This window comes from Corvus brachyrhynchos, unplaced genomic scaffold (genome assembly GCF_000691975.1).
Source record: "Corvus brachyrhynchos isolate BGI_N302 unplaced genomic scaffold, ASM69197v1 scaffold46, whole genome shotgun sequence".
Taxonomy (NCBI): domain Eukaryota; kingdom Metazoa; phylum Chordata; class Aves; order Passeriformes; family Corvidae; genus Corvus; species Corvus brachyrhynchos.
This window is the reverse complement of record NW_008238838.1, coordinates 6,437,860-6,456,447: the sequence shown is the minus strand read 5'-3', so window position 1 is coordinate 6,456,447 and position 18,588 is coordinate 6,437,860. Positions and strand designations below refer to the sequence as shown.

Genomic DNA, 18,588 nt, shown 5'->3' with positions numbered 1-18,588 from the left:
AGGAGGTGGAGCCGGCGGCACCGCGAACCCCGCCGCGGCACCGCGCTGCCCAGGAAGGGCCTTTTGCTGCACAGTTCATCTCTGAGCTCGCTCAAGCTAAAAGGAACTCATTTGCCTTCATGCTGAGGGGAAGCTGGAGAGACCCGTGGTGTCCAGAATTGAAGGGTTTTGTGGTGTATCAGCGATTCCTGCACCACAACACTCGGAGTCCATGAGTGTTAACACGCTGAGCTGGACAAGAGACGCTTGTTAGAGACACCAACAGAGCCACAGCCACCGCTGCCTCTGTGTAAACAACAGGAGGTTGTATTTCGTCCAGACAAAGCTCCTCTAAATCCTACAATAAACAGAGAATTAAAGCATGGATAGTTAGGGAGCCAACTAAAAAACACTTTAGTAAGACCCTGCAGGAAAAAAAGAGCCAAACCACAAACCTAGAGTCCACAATTAAAAAATTCATTACCTCCCATGACTGAAACAGAGATTAAAAACGCAATGTGAGCTGTAGCTAAAACATTATCAGCGCAGGAAATCAATTCAAGGCTACAAGTGCCATTAAGCCATAGATATTTTTCAGGAATTTACTCAACTGTAAGGAACAAAGGAAAGAAAAAAATCAGTATGCATAAAGGTTGAAACCATTTAAATGTTTCTATTTCCTTTGAGAGTAACTGCTACCCAAAATACTGGCTGGCTGCATTTTATTAACTGTGTTTAACTCATTAACATGCCTCCTATGGAATAATAGAGATTACGAAAAAAACTTGCATGTCAGGATTGAACCAATTTAAACTCTCATAATTTTCAGTAATGGAATAAGCTACACAAGTAAATCCTCTCCCAAGATGACTCTACCACAACATTTCATCAACTAATCCCTGTTACAGATGCTTCCTGCAGCTCTGGAACCGGGGTGTCCTTGTGGGCTGCGGGCGGTGGCAGCTGTGGGACAGCAGTGCTTTGGGGTGTCACTGGCCGAGGGGACAAATCCCAATCCCGCAGGAAATGGGGCGGCTTCAGTGTGCTTGGAAACGCACTCCAGCCCTGGAATGGCAGTAGCACTGCACAAGGAGCACGGGAGGACGAGTTCACCCCAGTGTTATGCAGCAAATAAATCACCCGCCACATCCTCAGCACTGCGCTCAGCACTGCCGTCCACAGCTCCCACCCCCACAGCCATCTGCTCCCCATTCTGATGGGCTTTGCAGCAGCACCACCAGCCCGTGCCAGGAACATCGATGGTTTATATCTGTGCAGTCGAAGGAGAAGGAAACCTTCCCAGCCCAGTTTACTCAGCACATGTGGACTGAAACTACTCCTTTTCCATTAGGTGAGTTTAGTACTCCTAAAGAGCTGTTTACTAATGACAATTACTTATGGAAATCAGGAGGAATACACCCAGGCTCACTGTAGGAGAACAAAGTGCCAACTCCATGAGCTCCCACCAAGCTCGGTGAGCCCTTCTATTGCCACTTTCCAGCCCCATGGGCTTCATTAAACTGACGATGGCAGTGAACTGGACCCATCCCATTTGGATCCAGGTGCTGTCGAGGCGTCACCTGCAAGAGGAACCTGGGTTTATCAGCACATGTGCCTGCACTGCTGAAGCCACGAGTTTCCCAATGGAGCTACCACAGGAAAGGACTTGTCAGCATGCTGGGAATTACAGAGGGCACTTAGGCAAATGTACCTGAGCCTGAAGGATTCAGGGGCATGGCTGGACACTCCAGAGAACCAGCTGGCATTAGGCTCATGGCACACAGAAAAAATTTCACTCAAGCATCTGGAGGGGCAGTAATGTCTTTTCCCTTTGTTTAAGGACGTGCCTTTAGACAATCTTAAATTCTACTTCCAGTGCTCACACCCTGCCTCACACCAAGCCAGTGTATTTCCTGCAGATTATGGACTCTGAGTGTAGGTTTGTGAAATGCCGAGCGCTGTGGGACCCCGAGCCCAGCTCCTGTGACATTTAGCAGCGCACATGGACAGAGCACCGATGGTTCCAAGGTCTGCTCCAGCCCTTTGCCACCGCCCTGTTACAAGGCACACATTCCAGCAGTGATGTCTGCGGCTCTGGAACGTGGGGTGATGACCACCTCGGATGGTAACAGGATTACGACGCAAGAAGTGGCAGTTTTCACCACCTAGTGCATTCCAGTGCCCCGAAATCCTCAGCTTGGAACTTCATAACATCACACCACTGGATTGTTACATAAAAATAAACACTTGCATCTGTGCACCCAAGGCCCTGTGTGCTCCATGGCAGCCAATTAGACCCAACAACCCACAGCTATTTCCTACTACGCCGCTTTCTAGCAGCTTAAAAAAAACAGCCTCGTAATTTAATAAGGCACCTTTATTAAGCTAAATTCATTCAAAAGCTCAGAGTGATATACAAGGTTAAATACCAGTCGTCTAAAGGTTACACTGTAGCAGCAGCCAATTTGAAAAACTTATTACAAAGCCATTCTGCGTTTGATGAGATTTCGCTCACAACAGGCGCGTGCCTGTGTGCTGGGGTCTGCTGGGGGCTGCAGCCCCCAGAGGGACCATGCACCCCAAAACGCTCACCTCCCCTCAGGATGCCACTGGCCACTGAAGCCTGCACCCCTTGACTTTCACAGCTCTCAAGCTCCGTGCTTGGGAACTTACCAAACCACTCCAGTTATTCTGCATTTGTCCCAATTCTTCCTTTTTTAGCTGCTTGCCCCATTTTTGTGCCATCAGCAAAGATTATTAACAGTGACTTTTTAAGAACTTCAAATGCTTCAACTGAACAGCATCAGGCCAAGCACCCAGGCCCCTGCGTTCCCTCTAAAAATACCAGCACTGCTGATTACTCCCTAATGACTACCCTTTGAGATCTGCCAGTTAGTGATTTCTTAATCCATTTAAACATGCACTTCATCGATAATGCTTAGATGTCATTAATCAGCTGAGATAAAACATTACACTGAGTTCGGGGCCTTACAAAAGCCTAAGCCTATTATTTCCACCCGTTTCCTTTCATCAGGCCAGCCCACAATCTCCAAGGCAGGCGAGCTCACTGCCCCACAGCCTGGCACCAGGCAGATTTGGCAAGCCTGGCTCCTCGTGCACCCAGGGTACCGTGATGCTCCAGGGGTCTTGGCTGCGGGACCCTCGCTGACCACCCCCAGAAACAACCCAGCCCACCCTTCCCGGAGAACACGCTCCGTGCTGAGGCTGAAAACAGCCAAAAAGCTTCTTCCCAAGTGCTGTGCTGGGAAACCAGCACGTGGCATCTTTGGCAGCGCCAGACCCCAGCCAAGAGAGGAGCCGGCAAAACGGACTCTGCCAGTGATTCAGCCGAGCAGGCTCTGGCCTCTGCCAGGTGAGAAGGTGCCAGGTCCAAGTCTAAAATCCGTTTTCTGATCCCTGCATGAATTGCTGACGTGCCTCTTGGCAAACTTGACACCAGATGGCATCCCTGGGAGCAGGATCCGCAGGCCAAGCCGTGCTCCTGCCCACTGTAGGTAAATCCAGCCTCAGCATTTCCGAGATAATGCTTCACACACCTCCCTTCAGGTGGGCATTGCTTCATCCAGCTCCTCATCCCTGCTCTGGCCTGGGCCCCAGTGAGCTCCTCAAAAAACTGACTTGTGGCAGTCTCTGATCTTGCCTGGGGAAGAGCAGGAAAAATGTGTTCTTCAATATTAAAAGAAGTCAGCGAAGTTAACACTGATCCTCAGGTGTAAACAACAGCCACCTTTATTCCAAAATCCAGCGAGACTGCTCATCAGGAATGCGCTCTGCATCAGAGCCAGCCCAGCCTGGCAATCCCCTGCCTGCTCCTCACCTCTGACAAGGACGAGAGGCCGCACTGCTGATTTTCAGCCAAAATACAGAAATCTATTCAATAAATAGATCCCGTGTCTAAAATAAGGAATGAGCAGGACTGGCAGATCACAGCTTGTCTGGAAGAGCCTGTCAACCCCAAACACAACTCTGCAAAATTCACCCCTAACAAAAGCAATTTAATCATTTTGCTTGTTGCGGGAAAAGGAATGCCAGAACCCGACAGGCATTTTGGGGATAAACACTTCTCTTTTAATATTTAAGCACACTCTGCTGCTTAATGCCTGCAAACGGCAGAGCCCCGGCCGCCCCACACGCTCCGTGCTCCCAACAACATTCCTCCGAGAAAACCTTATTAATGAGCTCACAAACGAGCACCCAACTGGGAAATGTCACAAACAAGAGTGGCTAATGCCCCAGAAAATCAAATAACTGAACACTCGGCTGATTGTGGTACTTTTCATATTCGCTAAAAGAAAAAAAATAGCTTTAAATCAAAGTTTCTGAAGGGGTCAACACCTCGCTGAACAAAACAACTCATTTATTCGCTTTTAGCAATCTCCAGATGATAAATTACATTGATGTTAATCACTTCACTGCAAACTATGCAATTAATATTTGTACTGGATGGAAATGTAAGGATTACTGGAGATGCGGCAGCAAACGTATGAGGCCGATTTTGAACATAATTGGGCACAAAAAGTTCTCCTATCACAACAGCAGAGGCTGCAACAAGACTCCATTGGGGCAGACTTGAAAGGTACACGTGTAGATATAACAAAAATGAATGCACAGTTAATTATAATTTCAGAAAAGGACAAAAAGCCAGCCCAGAGGAGAGGCCAAATCCAGGCTTTGACACTCACTTCCAGTATCACGTAATAAGAGCAGCAAACGCACCACAAGGGCTCAACTAGCATGTCTCCCAGAATATCTGGTTCCATTCAGTTCCTTAATGATATTTTAATGCATTTTGTTGCTTCATTTCCTTTCTAAAATTACACCCAACGCACCGGTCTCCCATCGCTCACTGACGGATCCGAGCCACGGGAAGAGAGCAACTGCAGCAGAACTGGGGACATTTCCACTCCAGTGCCACCGCACAGGGCTGGGGATGTTCCTCAGGCATGGAAGGGCTGTGGCCACTGCGAGTGCACGGCACTCTTGGTCCCATCCTGCTTTGCTTTTGAGGAGTGTCAGGGGAGGGTTTCACGCACATTACTCTGCTTGTTTGCAGAGATTCAGAGATTTCTTTTCAGTAACACACCCTGCAGCCACGTGAAAGCACTCTCCTCAAACTTCACCACCAGCCATGCTGTGCCAGGGTAGATATGCAACAAAAGGCTTAGTCCACGAGTAGGACAAGTTAACACCCAGCACTGTTGATTTCTGCTTTTTTCTTGGAAAACAAATGCCACAACTTTTGAGTTGCATCTCAGAAAAAATATCTCCCTACTCTGAAATTTAGTCAGACAAAAAATACCTCATTATCCGAGCAGGCTCCATCCATCATCCTCCTGTCCTTCCCCAACACATTTCATGCTCCAGTTGGATACATTAAGTGCAGAGAAATACAACATCTGCTGAGAAAAACATTTTCTTGTGCCCTGCTGATGTTCTGAAGGGGCGGATCTGCTGTGCCCGTGGGGGGGAGCGGGCAGGATTTGTGGGGAGAGAACGTCAGAGCAGAGAGTGGAACATGCAGCCCAAATAACCGACCTGCTGCAAGGAAAGCAGCAACATCCACACGGATGAGCAAGGAATTCCAGGTGCCGCTGCAGCGGAGACCCGGTAGCTGGGTACCTGCAAGGTTAACGCCATGGACAGTGGCAGGAAGGGACAGGAGCTGGAGAAGCGTCCTCTGCTGAACCTGCACATTCCACATCTAAAATCAACTGAGAAGGTGTCAGTGCAGGAGCCCCAGCTCCCCCCACGGCCGAGCTCCATGGGGGCACTGACGGAGATGCCCGTGTGCATGAACAAGAGCCTCCACCTCCTGCCCACGCTCTCCCAGTGGCCAACAAATCATCACCGTGAGACAGGAGAAGCTCAAGGGTAAGAGTTTGCTCTGAAACTGCCTTTTCTTTAAACTAAAGCCCTGCAGCAGGTACAAAATGCAGGTGTCTGGCCATGCTCCAGCCCACTGAGTCCTGGAGCCACGAGGTCACATCACAGGCAAGTTCTTGGGCCGGGGCTCCTCTCTGGCCATCTGCTGCTGCCCACCCAAGGAACAGACCGGCCTAACGGGGTCAAGTCCCCACACTGGAACATAATTACTTCTAACAAGCTCAGAGTTTAATTCAGAACATAAAACCAAATCAGTCTGAACTCCCTTCTCCTGTTCATCTCCATTCCCTCCCAAGGAAGCTCCGTGCTTCATTCCCACAAACAGCTCTGGAACAGCCCAAGGAGATGCTAAAATCAGTGATAAGGGCAGAAACGTGTGCACAGGATGCAGCAGGGCCTCCAGTGCAGGAGCTGAACAAGAACTGTGCTTTAGGGGTGCTTTGCCCTCACTGCATGGGCAACCCCTCAGGCTGCAAACTAAAGCGGCCAAGGAAGGATTTATTTGAGGAAGAAGAGAGAAAATGTTAGCTTTTTCCCCCCTGAACAGTGGCCCTCTCCTATTCCACCAAATCACCAGGATTCCAGAGAGATTTCTGAAAGGAAGCCTCAAGGTTGTCCAACGCCCTTTCAACCCAGTGAGTTCCAATCCCCTCACACAACAGGGTAGATGGGATTTTTTGCTCTTCCCCGTTAAGTATTTGATCAAGCCTCACAAAGGTGCTAATGTATTATTAAAGCTAATGGAGCTCTACAAGAAATGTTAATGGACATTAAGTTTGCATAAATGAATTACACATTAGCACAGTCGCAAGAAATCTCGTATCTGTCAATTTAGGCAGTATCTGATCATTCCTGTTTTCCTCATTACAGGAACATTACTTCCCGCTAGTTTCGGAGATACGAGAATTGTAACCAAGATGTTCATAATGAAACTACATAATGAAGCAGATGAAATAAATTAATACAAAACTTCCTCTCCTCCTTTCAATGTGATGTAGTTGAAGGGATCCTACGGAAACAAGGACTTTGAATTGTCTCAGGGCCTGGTTTTCCAAGCACACGGCCTCGCTGTAGGCACCATCCCACTTTGCTTTTGGGAGCGGTTTCAGAACAGAGGGATGCATGTACACAGCTCCAAAATTTCCACCAGGTGCATGTGGGACCACAGATATTTCCAGGTACCTGCTTGCTGCTGTCATGTACAGTGGAGCAGCTCCTAAGGGAAGTGAGATGCATTATTAACAATGAACATGTCAGGAGCAGTACAGGAAATAGGCTGGCTTCAATCAGTGCTGCTACTACAGATTCCACATAATTCCATACTCTGATGTACAAAATCAGTCGATGCTGCATGTTCACAGTGCACAGCACTGGGTTTCTCTTGCACAATACCCAGTTTTTGCCAGTAAACTCGCCACGGTGGCCAGTTGCTTTGAAGGGGGAGTAGAGAAGCACTTTTCAAAGAGATAAGTAGGTTGCTAGAAGAAAAATACTCAGATTTAATCTGTTCTGACAATTAAAAAGCCCAGCCAGAAACCTTTGATGCAAATTCTATGTACAGAGAGTTATTTCATCAGAGAACAAAGCAAAGTATTTATGGTATCACAGAGGGCTGGGAAAGTCGTGGCTTCGCCCATGAAGTGTTACCTTACATTGTGATTACGATTTCTACATAACAGGATATAATCCTCATCGACGCTGGAATTTTAACATGTAGCGAAGGGTTCCTGAATGCTCAAGCACACAATTTTATATAGTAAGAGAATTAAAGGTTCTGCTACTCACACATGACTTCCAGGTAACGCTGTGTCTGCAAGTCTTTGACCGCAGGGTGATCCACCAGGCAGATGACAGGGCCCCCGTCGTCCTCCCGCCCCACCTTCAGCCGGAGCTGGCTGGTCACGGTGTACATGTCGGACCACCGCTCCACCTCCGACTTGCCTGGGGCAGGGAACAGAGAGAGCAGAGTGATGACAGGATGAGCCCCCCCTGCAGCCAGGCCACCTCCCTCTTGTCCATGTTCCCTTTGGACACCCATCCCGTCCTCCTCTCCCTCAGGTTCCGGCCAAGTGAAGTCCACGCGATGTTACCGCAATGATTAACAATCCCCTTAACAACGTCCCCAAACCCCCAAATTCTTAAACCAATGAGGTACAAATCCCCTCCCACTCCTGAATCAACAATTAGCTACAAAAGTGATTTAACAGATTAAATTAACTAAAAGTAGTATTGATAGGGAGCTCTGTTTGAGGGAGGGGAGCCCGGCTCTGGACCGGCTGCCTGAGGGATGCCGTGATGGAAACGAGCAGGAAGACAAGACAAAACGAGACAAGACAAGACAGGAGAAAAAGGATTTTTCCAGGAACCCAGCAAGCTCCCGCTGACAGTGCAGCTCTGCTCTGATCTGTGCCTTTTTATTTAAGAATTCACAGGCAAAATGCTAAGAGTAACTTCTGCAGCAGAGCTCTTCCAGACACCAAATATTGCTGTATAATATATGAGAGTGAAACAGGTGACACGCGCAGACACCCCTTGATATTTGGAGGGAAAGCTTTCCCATGGGCAAAGCCACACTTCCTGTAATTCACAAACTCACAGCCAAGTGTTTCAGTCTCTACTCTGTTAAAAAAAAAAAATCTGAAGACTGAGCAGGGTGAGGTGGTATTACATGAAGCTCAGCACTCTTCCCAGAGAACACAAAGCTGGGATTCGACTGCTAACACAAGAAAACTCAATCAAGAAGCTGGACAGGTCAGGCAGAAAGGGACAAACACTTTGTCCTGCTGCCCACTGGGATGGGGAAGGGAACCAGAGCAGCATCGTTAACTCCCTGCACACCACGGCGCTGGGACTCAGCGGGGCACCACTTCGCCAGGCAGCAGGTTTGCATCCCACTTGCATCAGCATCCTCCCAGCATGTGGCCTGTTCAAATGCTCTGAAGTGTTGGGCTTAAGGAGAGGATTTTATCCTGTTCTTGCAGGGGGGTGGGTTTGAAGTAATGAGTCTGGACTTCTGCAGAGAGTCCGTCAGTGTCTCAGACTGGGTAAAGCACAAAGGTGTTGTCAACCAAGCTCACATCCACATGCAGACTTAAACTAACAGCGTGTCACATGCAATCAGAGTCAGTGACTTGAATGTGCAAGTACCAGGAGCAACCAGACTTCAGGGAGTCAGAGAAACCCATCCTAGATGAATATTCAACTGAACACAGGGAAAACGCTCCACAAACAAGGGAGCTAGACGTGAAGGTGAATTGCAAATCTTTACAGCCCAAAGCGCAGACAATCCCTCTTGTACCTAAAACAGGGCAGAAAGCTACCACACAGAAATGAATTCAGTGCACAGCTCTGGGCTCCTCAAGGTCACCTGCAGTTACAGCAGGACTCCAGAACCCGGCACTCGAGGCTGGCAGGTAGGCAGAGGACCAAATGGAGTTCAGCCCCCTGCGTTAGGGAATTATCTGTCTGCCCACACAGTGCTTTGTTTCTTAGCTGGCGCTCAAAGGAGCTCATTCTACTTTTTTTCTTTTTTTTCCCCTTAAACTGGCAGCAGAGAACAAACACCCAGCCATTACATAAATCACTTCAACTCCCTGAACAAAGCAAGGGACTGAGAGGACACATCTACCGGTTAGCTCCTTGTTGCCTTTGAACCATCTGATGGTGGTGGCTGGTCTGCTGGCCATGGCGGTGCAGTTCAGCTCGATCTCCTCTCCCTCCACGGCGGTTTCTTTCTCGATGTCAATTACCAGATTGCGTGGTGGGACTGGAATGGGAAACACAACACAACACATACCAGATGAAAAAAACACCTTTTGATCATTAACACAAGACAAAACCTTGAGGAAAACCTGTAAAATCTGCCGAAGGAAACAAGGACCAGCATTTATTTGATCTTTCAATCAATCAAACCCTTTGATAGGTGGTTTTGCAGTAATTGGAGTGAGCACTTTCACTCTCCACCTAATAATCACCGCAGTCTCACAAATTATTACTTATCAGGGTTGTAACTTTCTGTTCCCTCTCCCAAGCAGGCACCGTTCCAGGGAGAGCCGCAGCCTCCTGCGCTACTCGGGTGTGTGGTGCTATTTAAAAATCCAGCTTGACTCCGTGCACACTTCCTGACTTCTCTGACAAGGAGAGGAAACACAAAAGCTGACACTTGGCACTGCATTACTTACCAAGCCTCTAACCTCCACGGCAATTTTTCTCTCCTGCTGTTCAGCTCCAAGGCTCAGCCATGAGCATGGAAGCAGGCCAGCAAGCATCAACCTCATTTAAGGCGCTCTTAAAGCCACTGAGCACAAGCCTGGAGTGGAACACCATCCCTTGGGAACAGCCCTGCCTCCCATCACACCCCCACAAGCCACCCCAAAACCATCCCAAAGACAGGAGGGAGCCAGCTCTGCAGCCACATCCTTTGGGGTGGAGATCTGCTGCTCTGCCCAGGCACACATCTTCCCTAGATCGGGAGTCTCCCAGAACACAAAGCTGGAAGATTACATCCCATGAAAAATCATCCAGTAATACTGAGAAACAGGCTGTAACTTCAGGGGTAACAACCACTGCGGCACAGCCCAGAAATGGGACAAATGAGCTTAAAAATTAAGACATGGGAACAAGGGAATCTCTTCCCAATCAAAGCACCAGCAGCAAGGCAAAACTCAGGAAAAAGTGAACAGCGAGAGTTCTTATGGCAGAGTCACGGCTTCAGAAAATCCCAGAACTTCCAAAGGAAACTCATCTTTGCTCTGATCAATGTGATTAAGCAACTGCATAGTTCAGATGTGACTCACAGGTCTTCGAGCTAATGAAGAACAAATATGTATAAATACCATCCAGATGATCAAATGGACTAATTAGTCACTTGTGGCTTCTCTCTAAAAAGAACAGAACGGGCTACATATTTGAGACTTTCTCATGTTCCAATTAAGCATGAATAAATCTACATATCGTGTCACAGAAGACATGAAAGTGCTGAAGCAAATGTGCAGCTCCCTCTGAATGCCGGCTGCAAAGGGGGACACCTCGACACCCGCCTCTGCTCTCCTGAGCTGGCAGCATTAGAAGCAGACCAGCAACATCAGTCTTAGACACAACTTCAGAACTATCAAGGGCTGGGTGATGGCCACGAGATTTTTGGTGGGGAACAATTTCCTGGGAGGACCAGCCAACACCAACACAGAGAACCCCTCCTCTGCCCTGGCTCATTTGTTCCCCTAATTAGGGTAATAGGAAAGACAGGCAAGACAAGCTATCCCTGGTGTCACAGTGTCCAATCTCTCTGCAAGTACTAAGACCCCTCCTTCATCTTCTAATAATAAACCTCCCTCACCCTTGCCTGCTTCCTGAGCTGAGGTTTGACCCGAGTACGTGATGAAGGTGACACAAAACCTTTATGGATGTGGGGGAAAGGCAGCACACACACTGGCCATGCCACAAAGGCTTCTCAGAAACAACTGAAGTACAAGGCAAGAAAACAGACTTTTCCCTCAGTTCTGAAGCACAATTCATGCTTAAAAAAACCGAACAAAAACCTGCATTATGTCTCCCACTTGAAAGACATGCGGTGCTGGCTTACAGGTGAATGAAATGAGTATTCTGATTTCAAACACCTTCTCAGCATTGCCAGCAGTGAAATTAAATCCAACAAACTGTTTTTGCCTGTGCACGATTAGAGACAGGAGCTGGAAGAGCTTCGCATGCCTGTGAGCGCTGGAAAGTGCACAGAAACTTTGAAGGTGTTGATAACTGTAATAGCTGGAGTAAAACTGCTTATAAACATTACTTAACAACGTATAAAAACCTAAGACCCAAATCTCATTAGGCAAAAGAAGGAAGATTTAAACTAATCAGCAAGTGAGATCTTACATTAAGTCACCCTCCCTGATTCAGGTTCTCCCATTAATAGAGCCTTAAAAGCTGCTGCTAATTGGCAGGAACCGCTCGAATAGAGGAGCTGCTGTCACTGCCAGCGCGTCGGTCCCGTGGCCACACGTGCCCGGCCATCAGCACTCAGCATTCAAATCCTTGCTTCAAATCTCTCTCCAGGTGGCTGGAGCTCTCCCAGGGCCACACAGAACCCCATCCCACTGACCCCGTGTGTCCAGGGACGCCACAGCTCCCTGCGAGCACCGAGCCGTCCTTACCGAGCACCGTGATCGTGGTGTAGATTTCCTGGGGGGGGTCGGTGTAGAGCTGGCAGAAGTACCTCCCTTCATCAGAGATGGACACGTTCGTCAGGGACACTCGGAGCTCGCTGTTGGAGAAGTTCACCAGCTGGAACCTGCTGTCCTTCAGCGCTGTGGGGCAAGCACAGCCTGGGTGACTGCACAGAGAGAGGCAACATCCCCTTCCCGCCACACCACAATCCCAGAGACCCCTACAGACAGCAGCACATCAAGGCGAGCACCCCTGGGCTCCTGATTAGCTTCCATCCTGCTTCCTACCTTGAAGCTGGACCTATAAAATCTTTTAGTTCTCAGATCATTTCACATAATCAACATGAGAAAACCACTGGGCACAGCATCAAGTCTTTGGACATGGTTTTATTACCAGGTGGCTTAGGGATGCGTAGGTAAAATGCTTATGGTGTCTACACAGCCCCATCACTGACTGTAGGCACTCAGGGACAGCCTGAATGAGGAAGGAATTGGGAAAAGTAGAATTTAAAGTTGGTTTCCCATCCTGTTGTTTCCTGGGCACAGAATATGGCTGTGTCCCCACAGTGGCACTAACACAGACCATTTAAAGCATCTCACTGCAGCCACCATGGCACTGTCACCACAGGACAAACTTATCCACTGGACATGCAAGTGATGAGAGATTTTAGTTTGGGTAAAAAGCAGCACAGATTGTCCTGAAATTTTCAGTCTTTGGCCTGAAGAGATTACCTCTGACGACACTGCGCTGTCTTGGTGTCGCCCAGTTCAATTTGTTTGTGTCAGCTAAATATTTGGCACTCAATTGCAATTCACCCTGAATTACAACAATCAATTCCTATTGCAAAGTAAGATGTTCTGACTTTTAGAGGGGACCATGAAGTTTTCCATTAAGGAGAAGATTATGATTGTCTATCTCACCTTCCTCCACAGAACCAACTGAACTGTAAGTGCCCAGCATTGCACAAACAGGAGAGATCTCAGCAAATACCGTATCCTGAGAGCAAGTGAGGCACAGGAGGAGCCATGGCCAAATGAGGAACCATAAACTTACGCCTGAAATCTCTGAAATAGATGGTCTGCCTGTTGGGGTTCAGGAGCTGGATCACCGAGTCATCGCTGTTCTTGACGCGACAGCTGATGGTGGCCACATCCCCCTCCACCACTGTCACGTCCTCCGTCACCAAGTTCTGACCATCACCTGCAGGACAAAGCAAAGGCAGGACTCAAGGTCAGAAATGACACCAGTGGGTTTCATTTGGGAATGAAAACCTCCACTGCCACCACGGGAGAAACACTGGCCAGTGAGCCATTGACTCTGGGTCCCTCAACCAGCTGGTAGAGGAGCAGTGAGAAAGGAGGTCTGTGACGGAAATAGAGGAAGGACTACTGCCCCACACAGAAACACCACAAATTCCCTTCCTCACCCAACAGACAAATCTTGTTAAATTACCTGGAAAGAACAACTCGCTATAAGAAGCACTTATCCCTTGACTGGAGCAGACAGACTTCAGGGAATCAGTCGTTACTCACTCTGTGTAATCAGTAGGTGCTATTAATGTCCAGCAGCAGGAAAAAAAAAAGATCCCATGCAATTATGCTGTGGGAGCCTTGTAATCATTTACAGGTCATCACCCCGAAAACTCTCCTCCTAATGAATTGAAGCATCACATCACCCGCACGCTGAGATATTCGCCTCGAACACCAAAGGACGCAGGGGAGGGGAGTGGGAATAGCCTTGCATTTCAATTTTTCCATAACCATTGGGAATCAAAGTGGGAGAAATTTTGAGACTTTGATTGGCAATGTTCCAAATGCAGCCAGGACACCTGGGCACTTGGCCCCAGGCTGGGTGGTCAGAGAATCCTCTGCTGCTCCACAGCTGCCTTAGCCACGAGAAACCCAAAAATGCAGGATTAGGGTAAAGTTTGCACACAGGAAATCTGGGGATGGTATTTAAACCCCAGTTTTTCTCTCACCCTGCATTTTCATAATTTTTTTTTCTTTCCAACTTGCCTTTATTATTTGACATCCCTTGGAAACTAATGTTTGAAAAAAAGGTGCATCATTTGGAAAGAGAAAGATTGGTAAACCATCAGACTCCTCTCCACGCCTGATGGGCAGCGAGCTGAAGTCTGGGCACATTTTTCTGCCCTCTCAGTGTAAATTTTAGACAGATTCTCCAGATTGATGAACTTTGAGGAGCAACAAGATTTATTATCAAACAGTAACACCCGTATTGGACCACAAAGCCCAAACCCCATTCAAGAGAGGCAAAGAGCCTGTCCCAGACATCTGCCTGGCTCCTGCTCTACATTCTGTGGATCAGGATGAAGCTGGTCCTGCTCAAAGCCTCTGATCAGAAGATGAGCATCCAGCCACCTCACCACGCTATCAGCACCCTTAATGTGGTGTTCTTGAACCTTGGGGACACACGTTGATGGTAGCTTTGGCAGCGATGGGTAATGGCTGAACTCAATAATCTTAGAGGGCTTTTCCAGCCTAAATGATTCTGTTCTCAAATCCCAAACCACAGTGCAGATCCCAAAGGCCATCACAGCACAGCCCTGCCCTGCCTGTGCCACATCCTGCCGTGGAGGTGCCCTGCACAGCCACAGCCAGGCCCTGGCATCAATGAAATCAAACATCTCAAAAGTGGTTCAAGCAAAAATATTAAACATTACTAACTGCTTCTGGGGAATAATTTTATCAAATCCATTCAAAACAAGGTTCTTGCACAAGGATCAGCTTGATATGTTCTCATAAACGCAATATTCCCTACAAATCATTAACAAAGCTATTAAGATTCGATTTCCATCTAAGCAATTATTGCCAGCATATTTTTTTACATTTACTTTAAAAGACTCAATCCTATTTTCAATTCATTAAACTGTTCCTTGGGTTTACTGAATTTTACATCAGCTTAGAAGACTATTTGAATTAATAAGAATTACAGTAGAAGTAATTTAGAAATAAATTATTTGAAGTTCAAGCCACTGAAGCTTTTCACGCTGGGATGCTGCTGCATTAAACCTGCCGATGGATGGCCGCAGAGTCCAGCACCTCAGCCTGGGCTGGCACCAGATCCCTCTGAACAAGGCTCTTATCCGGGTTAATGATGGGCAGGGAGCACATAAGGACACGCTGAGCCCCTCCACGGCTTGGAGCAGCCACAGCCTCCTGGGCTTTGCCTCTTTGTTCTGAATCAAAGGGTGTCTGATCGGCCGCCGTCTGCTCTGCTGACCTAAACGTGCTTCACCACAGGCACCGGCGTGCACCCCTCCAGGTTTTGGGGCATCTATTCCTACCTGCTCCTGCTTACCAAGGCAGGAAAGCTGTTTCCATGAGCAGCATCGATTACAAACTCTAAATTAAATAAAAATGCAACACAAAGCAAGAACTCTTTAGACCCATCCTCATTGTCAACAGCTCGGGAAGCTTCTCAGTAAATATTTACTGTCAGTGTACATGTATTTTGAGGAGCATTAAAGTACATGCACAGCATGACAATATTTTGGAACAGAGAAGGACAGGCTGGGGAGGGGAGATGAAATTTATGGACCCAAGAGGGAATCTCAGGAGTTGAAAGAAGCAAAGGAAAATTACTGTCGAGAACCAACGTTAAATCCTTGGCAATGCCTTGGAGGGGCCCAGCACAAGCAGATCCAACAGAAAGCCCCCAACAGAATGACAGGGGACAGATTTTCATCTATTACACGTGAAGGGACTATGACAGCACAGTGCCCATGTATCAGACCAAAGCTTCCTGTTGGGACTCCCACACAAGGGACAAATCCTCATCCCAGTGTGTGACTGGCTGGACAGACTGCAGGACAGATAGACTGCAGGGCTGGACTTGGAGTCTTGAAAATCTTGACCTGGAGGACAAGGCATTGCTCCAGAGGGAGTGGGACAGGAACAGAAAGGAAACCACTTTCTGGGGGGGGGTCTCCAGGGTGAGCTCCTGTCTACAGGCAACACGTGCACTGGTGTTAAAGAGCAAGGGAAACACCAAAATGGGCGCCTGCAGTGCCAGGAGGAAGGAAAACACAATGTATGCTTCCTTCATTACCCAAAGCAATTCTCCAGCCTCATTTACTGAATCTCTCTTTGCAAGGTGAAAAACGACACCGTGCTTTACACTTACTGGAAGGGAGAGTGAGGGGGGACACAATGCTTGAGGGACGCTTCGGCTGCAACCTGTACAATTAATTTTTGCACTTGTCTTCCTGTCTTAGACCACTGCAGTCTCTCCTCTTAAGGCTGCAGACAGACACAGATGAGTAAATTGTGTTTCAAACAAGTTCCCCTCAGCTGGACACAGCCCAGGGACCTTGGCTCATATGCAGCGGTCACATTCAAAATCAATTCTTTCTCCACTTGTAGGACACCCGGCTAGAGGGAAGCGTCAGGGAGAGAAGAGGGAAAGATTAAAAATACGTGCTGGGGAGCATGGTTTTTCAATTTCTACGGAATTTCTAACCACAGGTGCCCCAGCATGAGCTGCAGTACTGCTGGCTCAGTCTGAGGGATCCTGACACAAACGCTTTCCAAGGAAGAGGGGTTTTCATTACACCTGAACTATGTAAAGCCCGTAAACCTAAACAAAATTCCTCTTAATAGATTGAGTCAGAAGAAACAACTCACACAGATACACAAACTGTCCACGTGCTCAAGGAAAAAAGCGACACAAGGCTCCATCCCCAGAATTAACACAATCTGAATGTCAACATTCATCTATCAGTTTCAAGTACCTAAAAGGAACGTGGTGGTTAAATCCAGAGCTGAGACAAGTGGGTTTATAAACACTGAGCGTGGATCCACCTCCCCAGAAGCTCTTTTGTGCTCCTTCTCCTCCCTGAGCTGAGCAGCTCCTCTGCTCTCATCCATCACTGAGGGCTTCATCTCTTCCCTTTAACACAAACATCACAATTGGTTTTTCAGGAAGAGAACGGGAACCGAAGAGACTCTTGGTCATGGATCAGATACAGGAAAAAGAAGGGAACCCAAGGGCCATTTAACTGCTCTGCAGATTTGCTTCTAGGAGGGAGAGGAGAACTGCCAAGGCAGTGCTGGAAGAAGCTGCTGGAGCTCTGTACATCTGGGCTCCAAGTCTTGAGAGACTGCTTTAAAAAGCTGCAGTTGTCACACTTGAACTCTGGAAAAGAACGGACAATCCACACTGATTGTGCTGGCAAGGAAAGGCAGTCCCTGCTGATGGAGTTCATCTCATGGTATCTTTTCATGGGCGAGAGAATGGCAACAGCTGGAGCCCAGGCTGCCCACAAAGCACACGGACACACGCATGGCCCTCGCTGCAGGAGGGCAGAGCTGCAGCGGGAGGGTGCTGTGCCAGGAGGGAACAGGTTGGGTCAGAAGGCAACGCTCGTGCAGCCCCACCAAAGCCAGCCTGGATTCCTCCATGGGTGTCCGAAGCACACCAAGACAGCGGTGCTCTCACCCGCTCACATAAAGGCTACTGTGAGAGGCTGGGGTGCAGGGAGGGCAGAAGAGGCAGCTGCTGCTCCTTCCACTCATGCACAGTCCCTAAGGGAAGCCTCCAAGGCCACGGAGCCTGGGGCCAGACGCGGCACCTCCGAGCAATTCTTCTGTCAGTGTGGCCCTCAGTCCCAGAGGAAAATGTTGTTTTCCATCAAGATTCACAACTAACCTTTTGAAACAGCAACTTTCTCTTCTAATAAGATGTAATTATCAGCTTTGTGACCCTGAGTCAAGCCTCTCTGAGATTTTCCTGCATTCAAGTAGCTCTTATTCCCTCTTCAGCATCTTCTCCATGGCCAGCAACAGACTCAGCAACTCCAATTCCCAGGCAAAGAGCTCTTCAAAAAAAGTGATGGTGGCAAACAAATAGAATTCTAGAACAATCTCCCTCTTGAGTTAGTTCTGTGCAGGTCTGTCAGCTGCAATACAGCACTAGGGAGTCTGGCCCATGAAAATCCCTCGCTGAGCACCAGGAGGAACAGGGACTTTCCAGCAAGGTGCAGCAGAGCCAAATGGGGCAGAGCTTGCTCAGTGATGACGGGAATGGGGTATGGCTGCTCCATGTCTCCCTCTGAGGCAGAGACTACAGCAAATTGATACGGTAACGCTCACCTGGTACTTGGATTTTTACCTTCAGATTTAAGGCATGTTACCCTTTCTTTATGCTGCAGCCAGGTCTAAGAGAACTGCTCTGAGGAAGGGCACTGCCAACAGACAACTTTGCTGTGCCACGTTTGGGATCCCCTGGTGATGCTCAAAGCCCCAGTACCCATTTAGGAGGGAAAAAAAGGACGGGTGGGAGGAAATAGCATTCACAGAAACTGTTCCCAAGACGTTGATTTCCTTGAGTCTCCCTGACGCTGTCTGCAGGGACAGAGCAGCTCCTGCCGCCAGGATCTCATCCCTTGCCACAGGGTGTGCTCAGCCCCCGCAGCCACAGGGACCTACTTCCCCTCCTTCTCAGCACAGATTTTCGCGAGCGAGCACTTTTGGCACCTCTTGGCAGCGCCGCGCCCGGCTCCTCTCCCCGCTCGCACCCACC

At 48.4% G+C, this 18,588-nt stretch overlaps 1 protein-coding gene across 1 annotated transcript in view; it reads right to left on the bottom strand.

The window, feature by feature from the left end:
• The window catches only part of CADM1 (cell adhesion molecule 1), a 45,861-nt gene extending 32,185 nt beyond the window's left edge, over positions 1 to 13,676 (bottom strand). The window contains exons 1-5 of the mRNA XM_017738388.1: positions 13,670 to 13,676; positions 13,099 to 13,269; positions 12,033 to 12,185; positions 9,512 to 9,649; positions 7,669 to 7,824 (exon numbers count right to left, since the gene is read on the bottom strand). Coding sequence (XP_017593877.1) covers positions 7,669 to 7,824; positions 9,512 to 9,649; positions 12,033 to 12,185; positions 13,099 to 13,269; positions 13,670 to 13,676 — 625 coding nt within the window. The remainder of the gene's footprint in view (positions 1 to 7,668; positions 7,825 to 9,511; positions 9,650 to 12,032; positions 12,186 to 13,098; positions 13,270 to 13,669) is intronic.
• Between the last annotated feature and the right edge of the window lie 4,912 nt (positions 13,677 to 18,588).